Source organism: Nicotiana sylvestris, chromosome 4 (assembly GCF_000393655.2).
Source record: "Nicotiana sylvestris chromosome 4, ASM39365v2, whole genome shotgun sequence".
NCBI classification, from domain to species: Eukaryota; Viridiplantae; Streptophyta; class Magnoliopsida; order Solanales; family Solanaceae; genus Nicotiana; species Nicotiana sylvestris.
In genome coordinates, this window is record NC_091060.1 from 142,903,506 (window position 1) to 142,913,533 (window position 10,028).

At 34.9% G+C, this 10,028-nt stretch overlaps 1 protein-coding gene and 1 non-coding gene across 2 annotated transcripts; one reads left to right on the forward strand and one right to left on the reverse strand.

Moving 5' to 3' along the window:
- The first annotated feature begins 3,004 nt into the window (after positions 1–3,004).
- On the forward strand, positions 3,005–5,185 carry LOC104222892 (transcription factor bHLH93-like). Its single transcript, XM_009774216.1, has 4 exons — positions 3,005–3,694; positions 4,218–4,385; positions 4,543–4,710; positions 4,892–5,185. Exons 1-4 carry the CDS (start codon positions 3,092–3,094, stop codon positions 4,976–4,978), a joined length of 1,026 nt encoding a protein of 341 aa, XP_009772518.1. The 5' UTR covers positions 3,005–3,091; the 3' UTR covers positions 4,979–5,185.
- Positions 5,186–8,893: 3,708 nt separating this feature from the next.
- On the reverse strand, positions 8,894–9,000 carry LOC138890969 (small nucleolar RNA R71). Its single transcript, XR_011407331.1, has one exon. It is a non-coding gene; the product is annotated as a small nucleolar RNA R71 (small nucleolar RNA).
- Between the last annotated feature and the right edge of the window lie 1,028 nt (positions 9,001–10,028).

The following is a 10,028-nucleotide window of genomic DNA, read 5'->3' on the forward strand; positions in this document are numbered from 1 at the left end:
TTACTGCGGGTCGGCAAGCGGACGACGGGTACATGCATCGCTTATAGCCCAAATTCTGACTTAATTAGAAGCGTTCAGTCATAATCCAATGTACGGTAAGGTTTCAGTTGCTAAAACACAGTTGAGTAACAGGGGGGAACATGGGTTCGTGATCATTGACATTATAAGGCCATGCAATTAATATACCTGGCTAGCCCTGTCGCAACCTGCAGTTTGTTGTTCTTATTCTTTTCACTTTTCAGATTGATTTTATCCAACAAAAAGCTAATGTTGATAAATAAAGGAATGATAATCTTAATTCAATCAGTATTAATTAATCAAATAATACTCCAGATTTTGGATTAACTAACCATATAACAAAGCAAGATCATGATCTTGACTACAGAAACGTCTCCTAATGCAAAAGCCAAAATCTCTAGACCGCTTACTCCAAAAACTGGTGTTAAAAATATTAGACTCTTCAGTATTGCTATATTCTTGACCTCGATAAGACATATAGCATCTGCCAAAATTTAATTGATTAAAAATAACATAAGATTCAATTAGCATAATACTTGTCTTTAGTTACATGCTTGTATTGATTTTTCCTATAGTTAATTTTTTATACCACCTTATAAGTACTTCGCCAGCTTTTCTATCAAAAAAGGGAATTGGAATAGATGTAATCAAACCCCTGACAATTGTGAACAAGTATATTAAAAAGTAGTTTATAAAATAAGCTAATTAAAAGGGATTAGTTTGACTAAAGATGGTGATCTTCGAAACAGTTTGGGGAAAGAGCAGAATAGGCCTACCAACTTATTTGAAATATGAGAGATAGGGCCCAAAAGTTTTGAAAACATTACAAACGGGAAACGTTTTCTGTGGGTGTGTGTTAAGCTGTAACGTGTATGTGTACATAAGTTTTTATTTTAGTAGTACTACTAATTAATTATTTTGTACGGTTTATGTGACAATTAACTCCATGGACATTTATGCATATAAAGAATCTGACAAGGTCTATGATGCTAACTCCAACTATTTCTGTGCAGACACAAATGTGTGGGTCAAATTTCTCAGACCCTTCCAAGTAAAATTTATAACTCTGTGTGATACGGTGAAAATGACATAAAATCAACTAGCCAGCTACGTTAGAGAGCTTATTAAAAAGAAAAAACGGAGTAATAAATTAGATCATATGCTAAAAGTGGAAATTTAAACTTCTTTAATTAATTCTAAAAGGAATTCTACAGCTCCAAAACATTGTGTGTTATGCATGTTTAATGTAATGTGGGCATGTTGTTGTTGTTGTACGCTACATTCAATTAATGATCGATATCATATAGTCAACTCGAAAGAGCAAACTCAAATAAAAATCTTGAAAATATAATAGGAGCAAAATTCGGATGGTTTTTGTGGATTTTCTTTGAAAATAGAGGCACCCACGCGATGAAAGGAAGTAATGAGCTAAATCGAGAGGGGGAATTTGTGGATTTTATATGAAAGAGAGATACTAACAAATAAGCAAATGCAACTACATATGAGGAAACCTCTTGATAAGGAATCTGGTAATCTATTCATAATGCATTCAACAAGCAAAACTTCTTGAACCATAGCTTTAGGATAGGGTGGACTACTATTCATGGTTCGATTTAAGATTTTACTTCCAAATCAAATAAATATCAGTTTGTCAAAAGTATAAAATAACCAAATCAGATATAAGACCAATAATTCCATTCCCAAAAACTTTTCTTTCTCTATGTATTAGTTAAATAATTTATCTGTTTTAATTAGTAGCGGTAAATGTGACATATACTGTAAAATATTTGTCTGCATACTGATTTACAAATGTTTTTTCACATAAATTAATTTTTCTTAACTATGGCTAATTAATATATACTCTTACTTCACTAATCACTTAACTATGAAAAGTTGATACGACACAGGGTGCAAGTAAGTCTTACCTCAATTTATAGCCTGTTTGGCCAAGCTTTTTATTGGCCAAAAGTATTTTTTTGGGTAAGTGGGCATTTGGACATAAAAATTGTAAAATTCCAAAAAAAATGATTTTTTTTTTCAAGTGAAAATGTTATTTGAAAGTTAGAGTTGTGTTTCGACATGAATACAATTTTGGTTTGTTTTTGAATTTTTGTGAGCGATTTGAAGAGAAAAGCACTTTACAAAATAAGCTGATTTTAGAAGCTTGACCAAACATGCTATTAACCTTCATTAACTAATTAAGGAGAAAGTAATATTCTTCAAACAATAATTTCAGAAATAATAGTTCCCTTTTCAAGAATTTGCCCTTACTTCAGACAGATTCTAATTTAGAGCCCGTTTAAATAGGCTTGTTTTAAGTGCTTTTAAGTCAAAATCGCTTTTAAGCCATTTTATAGTGTTTGGATAAAATAAAAAAGTGTTTTTAAGCACTTATTTTCAAGCTAAAATGACAAAAACAAGCAAAAAGTAAAAAGCTAGAATTCCTAACTTATGGCTTAAAAGCTATTTTGGCTTAAAAGTCACTTAAAACAAGCCTATCCAAACGGACTCTTAGTCTAATAGCCTGTTTGACCAAGCTTCTTTTTGGCCAAAAGTGTTTTTTTTTTTGCCAAAAGCACTTTTGGCAAAAAATTGAGGTGTTTGGCCAAGCTTTTGGAAGGAAAAAAAGTGCTTTTGAGGAGAAGCAGAAGCAGTTTTGGAGAAGCAGAAAAAAGTAGCTTCTCTCCAAAAGCACTTTTGAGAAAAATACACTTAGAAGCAGTTTTTTAAAGCTTGACCAAACACTAATTGCTGCTCAGAAGTGCTTTTCAAACTCATTAGTCAAACACAAACTGTTCTCACCAAAAGTATTTTTGAGAAAAACACTTCTCCAAATAAGCTGATTTTTGAAGCTTTGGCCAAACGGGCTAAAAGACTCTAGGTGACAATTGATGCCCCATAAAACATATACTATATACTATAATCTCTTAATTAACAGTGAGTAAAAGCCATGTTTCTTCTCCTATATATATCCTCCACTTCATTGCAACTTCATTTTATCAAGGTAACCTCCTTACATTAACTAACCTCCAAAATCCCTCAGTTTTTTTCAAGAAAAGCACAAAAATCCAACATGGAGTATTACAATGACAATGGCTTTTTAGAAGAACTATTATCTCTAAGAAATGACTCATGGGATACTACTACAACACTAGTTCCTATGGAAATGACAGATTTTTACCACAATGTCTACAACTTTGAATCTTTAAACTCTGTTGATATTCCACTTCCTTGTGCTTCTACTACTATTACTACTACTACTACCTCTAATTCCTTTGAAGACTACTCATATGATTTGCCATTTGACCAAAGTCTAATAAATTCTTCATTTTATAGCCCATTTGGTGATGAATTGTCTCCTCTTGAGCTCACTGATAATACATCCTCATTCCCTAATTCCCATGAAGATTTTTCCTCAATCTTGGAAGATGAAGTTGGGAACTGTAGTTTGGAAATGGGGAATAATGTTCCTTGTAAATTGGAGCAAATTCAAGTATCTGAAGCAGCAGCAGCAGCAGCTCCCTGTTTCAATATTGGTTTGCGTCCAGAAAGAAAGACAAAATCCAAGAAATTAGATGGGCAACCTTCTAAGAATTTAATGGCTGAGAGAAGGAGAAGGAAAAGACTCAATGACAGACTCTCTATGCTTAGATCAGTAGTTCCCAAGATTAGTAAGGTAATTCCCCTTTTACTTGTCTGTTTAAATTTTATGTTCTCGCGGTGTAAAAAAGTATATATATTTATAACTTACTTGTAACCTTATAAAAATGATACTTTTCGATTTACTTTAATTGATTTTTTCGCTGTTTTCACACATATTACAGAATTTACCTTTTAGTATTAATTAACAATGAAATTGACCATATTAACCTTTGTTTGTTCATTGGAAATACAACAAATATTCTTAGGCTCTTTACTCCGAGGAGGGCAACTTTAGAAAAAGAAAATCGACAAAAAAAAGCCAAAAAATTAATTAAAATAGATGGGAGGGAGTAACTGACTTGTTATAACATATCAAATTGCATTGATTGCACCAATTGTGTCAAATATCTTTATACTATGAGTATATTTTTTTCTTATTGTTAATCCATGTAACATGCAGTTTATGAGTTGGAAATTGTTTAAATTTCTGGTCAAGTATTTTTATTCTTGTAATTGTAAACTTTTCTGAAGTTAATTTACTTGTTCCACTCTCACAGATGGACAGAACCTCAATTCTTGGAGACACAATAGACTATATGAAGGAACTACTAGAGAGAATCAACAATTTGCAAGAAGAAATGGAACTTGGATCAAATCAACTAAGCTTGTTGAGCATTTTCAAAGATGTAAAACCCAATGAAATGCTAGTCAGAAATTCACCTAAGGTAAGTTACAACAACTTTAATATTAATGCCTAAATTCCAAAAAAAATTAAGTTGGGGTCAATTATATGAATTTTGTATGGCTCTATTTAGTTCTGTCTATGTTTTATTAATTTTGAGTTGTGGTACCTAATTAAATAAGAGTCATGTTTTATTGCAGTTTGATGTGGAAAGAAGATGTGTTGATACAAAAGTGGAGATTTGTTGTGCAGGGAAGCCAGGTCTTTTATTATCAACAGTGACCACACTAGAGGCCTTAGGCCTAGATATTCAACACTGTGTAATCAGCTCCTTTAGTGATTTTGCAATGCAAGCTTCTTGTTCTGAGGTATATATAATTTAATGCACAATGTTAACTTTTACTTTTTTATAAATAATTTAAAGGTCCTCACTTGTGGTGGATATGTTATTGTTGTATTATTGTTATCTGAAGTTACCTATGGGATGTTTTAGTTCCATTCAAGTTTGACTTTTTTTAGCATAAGTAAATTGTTTGTATATGGTGATAGGAAATGGAGCAGAAAGGACTTGTGAATTCAGAAGACATAAAGCAAGCATTATTCAGAAATGCTGGATATGGAGGAAGGTGTCTCTAGGCCACGTGTACTAAATCTAGAGGAAAGAGGGAAAAGAAAAGTTGGGATGTAATTTTTGTTACTTGGTAGATTCTTTGTATCTCTGTATTTTGTCAAGTTAGGAGCTTTTTTTTTTCCTCAAGTGAGAGGTTGTAGTGGATTTTTGTGATTTTTGTCATCCAAAATAAGTGGCTTCTATTAATTCAATCTAATTGGGTTTTCCTTTTATCACAGCCCCACATAGATATATGTCTTTCTTTTTTTTTTTTTCCCTTATGTTAAGCTTGATGAACTTAAGGGGGTTCGGGCCATGAAATTAAATATTGATGCTTGCATTAGGATACGCTATCTACGTCTCACTCTCTTGGAATGCTGCCTTTTTTCAGCCCTGAACAAATACATGATACTTTGTGCATCAGGTTGCTCTTTTATGTTAAGCTTTAACCCAAGGGATAAATACCCCAGCCTTAACTTCTTTCTTTCGCGGACTAACAGCTTGTTTGGATGGTTGTTACTTATTGTATTGTATCGTATTGTTACTTTAAATACGATATTTGTTTTGATTGTTACTTAAGTTTTATTGTATCGTAAGATTAAATCCGTCGATGTGCCACTTTATGTAACGACCGATTTGGTGTGATTGCGTCGTTACCTTGTCTTTTCTTTCAATCTCACCCTTCATTTATTTTATCATTTATCCTACATTTTTATATAGTAATTTTACCCCGTATCGTAATTTTTCTTTATAATATTGTAAGTGTATTCTTCATATTGCTAGTGCATGATATCATGGAAGGATGGTAAATGATACCATCTATCCAAACATTGTATTCATCAAACAAAACAGTACAATACGATACAACACGATACAATACATCATGAAACGATACGTAACAACCATCCAAACAAGTTGTAACATGCGCAAAAATGAGCAAATAACATCGCTATACTTCATACTCTAGTTTTATAACTAGAAGAGAAAATTGGTAATTTCTATTGAAGTTATAAGCTCATTCATTTTCTACTAGTACAATTGGGGGCGGATACACATAGTAAGTGTTGGAGGTACATCTTTTATCGGAAAAATTCATTAGTTATATATAAGATCATTAGATTATTTATCGCATTTTTTTTTAAATAATGAACATCTTTGTTGAAAATCTTGCATAAGTCACTGGTAGAACTGTATAATATCTTGACGATTAGGTCATTTGTATTTTATTCGTTGTGACTTTCTTTGTTAGTTTGTGAAGGAAAAATACCTATTATATGAGACAATCCAGCTAAAGAAAAAAAAATCAAAGAAGAAAACTACAGTAGACGTGGACAAAACGAGTTCAAGAGGAACTTGAGGCATAAATTAAATTATATCCACACTTCTTTGTTGATAAGATAAACTAAAGTAGCAACGAAGCGACATTGGGACAGTTGATGTCGAGGCTAATAACCAACATTTGAACTAGGTATTTCATCTTTAGATCTTATTTTTACTTCTCTTAAATAGTAAATATAAGTTTAATTTAATAATAATATTAAATTGGTGACAATGGTTTGGTATAAGAAATTCTAAGAAAAAACCATGTACAAATTCTAAGCATTAAATGGTGATAGTAACAATTTGGACGTTAATGGGCAATGATGGTGTGTATTGCAGGGTCCTGCCCTATTTTGGGACGCCATTCTATTTTATTTGGGGTACAAACCAAGAAATTTTTAAGGATGTGATGCCCCATTTAGCTATCTATCACATTGTCAAATGAGGTACAAAGCTTAAAACAAAATTCTTCATTAATATAGTCGGTGCGAGCTCTAACCTAAGATGCTCTAGGTTAAATGTGCAACAACAACAACAATAACAATAACAACAACAATAATAACAAGACCCAGCGTACGTAATTTCACATGTAGGATCTGAGAGGATAGTGTATTGATAATATGCTAGATTTATGTAATTTGGCGACTGTTTATGCCCCAGTTTGACTATGTTTCGCTGTTATAAGATAGTAAATGATGATAAATTGGCTATAATTGTAAATTTCATGATTTGCAGGAGCGAATTGCATGTATGAGGACTTAAAACTGTAATTGGAGCTAAATCGAAGCAAGAGAAGCCCCTAGGAGCTGAGTACGTGGGAAGACGCAAGAAAGAATAGCTGAAATGAAGACCCATACTAGCACGGTGGTTAGTGCGTCCACTAGCGCGACCGCGCTAGCCCACGAATTCGAGGCAGAATGGTAGGCCATATGCGCGGTCATTAGCACGTCCACTAGCGCGACCGTGCTAGCCCAGTTCTGGAAAAATAAACTTCAGGGGTAAACTTGGAAGTTCGAGGGAAAATCCACTTAACCTATAGAAGGTCCAGCTCGCCCAAGGGAACATTATCAAGGTTTTCATAGCTTAGTTCAAGAAAAGGGGAGGCAAGAGGCAAGGAGGATAATTCAACATCGAGTTCTTCCTTTCTTCCTTTTGTGTTTTACTATTTGTGATGAATTTGACTATTGTTATGATAAACATTAGTATGAGCAGCTAAATATTTAGTCTAAGGTTTTGATGGAACCTATTGAATGATGAACTTCTTGTTATGTTAATATAGTTTGGCCAGTTTAATCTCTATTTATTCAACTATGTTCTTATTGTAGTTAATTGATAGGATCCTCAATTAGCTGTGCCTTTTTAGTGTGCATAACTCAGAAGAGAGTGCATATTTAGGTAATTGTTGAACAACACCACTCCCAAAGTATATGAGGGATCAATAACCGAGGGTTTAAAGGTGGGATTAGGGATAACAAAACCTTGGGTGCAATCTAAAGTGAGCTGTAACAAACAAAGTCAGCTAGCATAACTTGGGAGAATGCGCATAGTAAATTGTCGTGATTACTCGGGAGAGATTTACGGTAATAAGAGTGTTCATGATTGATAGAGACGATTAGGCAATTCTATGTGAAACATAGCCGAAAGGGATTCCATTAATAGGGGAAATCATAACCTTAGAACCTTCTCTTAATTGTTTACAACTTAATCATAGTTAGTTTTCAGTTGCTTATTTACATTCATTCGTAGTTAGTAGAAACTTCCTCAATTGTTATTCAGAACATTTGGGAAGTTGATTACGTAGAATTTCATAAATCTAATGAAAGTAATTGATAGGTTAATTCCTTGTGGGTTCAACTCGGGCTAAATACTCAAATTATATTTGCAACGTCTGCGTGTCCTTTTTATAAGGCATAGTTGGGCGTGATCAAATTTTGGTGCCGTTGCTGAGGAATTAACGGTGTTATCAATTACAATTGAAAGAAATACAAAAATTCTTAGTGTAGTCAATTTTCTCTTTACCCAATCTATACATTGAAATTTTAACATTTGTTGACTTGGTTGTACAGGTGCACACCTAGAAACTCATGGAGAACTGGTGAAGTATTTGAAGCATTATCAGATCCCGAGAAAGTTTCCAAGGCCTTGAATCGGGCCAACCGGAAAAACAAACAACTGAACAATTCAAACCAGACATGGGGGACAACGTGGTAGAACCAGCTGCGCCAATAGCGCATGTGGCACCTCTTGTGCCAGAGGCGGCTCTATATGATTGGGCACAACCCACAACAGAGAACTTGGCCACAACGATTTTAGTCCCGCAGATACAGGCTGAATCATTTCAAATCACGAACAATATGTTGCACTTGTTGCAAAACAAGGGACTATTTTCAGTGTCACAAGTCGAAGATCCTCAACAGCACTTGAAGAATTTCCTGTCAATCTGCAAAACTCAAAGGCAGCCCAACGTAACTCAGAAAGCAATCAAGCTGCTATTGTTTCCACTCTCAGTGACAGGAGCTGCCCAGATCTGGCTAAACTCACTCCCCATTAATTCCATAACAACTTGGGAGGAGTTAGTAAAGCAATTTGTGAACAAGTTCCACCCACCCAACAAGACTGCTCAACAAATTGATGAAATTTTGAGTTTCAAACAGAGACCAATGGATACACTGCATGAAACATGGGAATGATTCAAGGGGATGCTGGTTATATGTCCTCACCACAGTATTCTAGATCTGATGTTGGGACAACGGTTTTACATGGGATTGTCAGATAGCGTGAAGGGTAATGTTGATGCTTCAGCTGGTGGAGCATTTTTGAGCAAAACATGGAGAGAAGGCCAGAGTCTGCTTGACAAGATGGCACAAAATTCAGGGTGGACAACCAGGAATGCACCTATCACTCCAGTGGTTCACTCAATGCCCTTAGATCCATCCAATACTGCGACGACAATGACAACGACAACGACCCAGTATAATCCCACAAGTGGGGTCTGGGGAGGGTAATATGTACGCAGACATTACCCCTATCCCGAAGGGTAGAGAGGCTGTTTCCAGGAGACCCTCGGCTCAAAAAAGCAATAGGAGATGATATATTAGTACCATAGAAATGCGTAATAAAAATAACAACAATATATAAGAGATACGAAATATGGAATACAGGATACAAAATACGAAATACGAAATAGATGGCTGGTATAGTACAACTAGAAGGGAAAGCCCTGCATCAATACACGACCAATGACATTCCTAGTCTAACTCCTAACTGGATAGTCTCCCTCTATTGCGCTGTAGAAATATTCACACTCTCCCCTAACCTACAACCTTAATGCTCGACCTCCATAATTCCCTATCAAGGACCTCCATAGATCCATCCAATACTCTTGCTAAAAATATGTCTACGTTAATGACACAAATGAGTATACTCACCAAAAAGGTAAAAGAGTCAGGACAGAAACAACAGGTACACATTGTAGATACTACCACTGGGGGCTTATGTACATCTTGCATTAGTCAGCCAATTGGTAACCAGTGGAATGCAGAACATGATCATCATCATTACCCTGAGGAAATGAATTATGTGTCTAATTATGGAGGCCAGAGTTAGGGTGGTCAAAATTGGGGCCAACAATATCATCCGTATAGGCCAGTCCAGCCACAGTTCAACAATGGAAACATGGGAGGTATGAGACCTCCTAATAATATGGCACCTTATCCAAGGCAATAGGGATATAATAATCAAAGTCAGCAGTAGGGG

Bases quoted from the DNA above. Each gene is read 5' to 3' on its own strand.
- LOC104222892 (XM_009774216.1), top strand. From the start codon at position 3,092: ATGGAGTATTACAATGACAATGGCTTTTTAGAAGAACTATTATCTCTA. The intron at 3,695-4,217 runs GTAATTCCCCTT...CCACTCTCACAG, and splicing joins TAGTTCCCAAGATTAGTAAG to ATGGACAGAACCTCAATTCT. The intron at 4,711-4,891 runs GTATATATAATT...ATATGGTGATAG, and splicing joins TGCAAGCTTCTTGTTCTGAG to GAAATGGAGCAGAAAGGACT.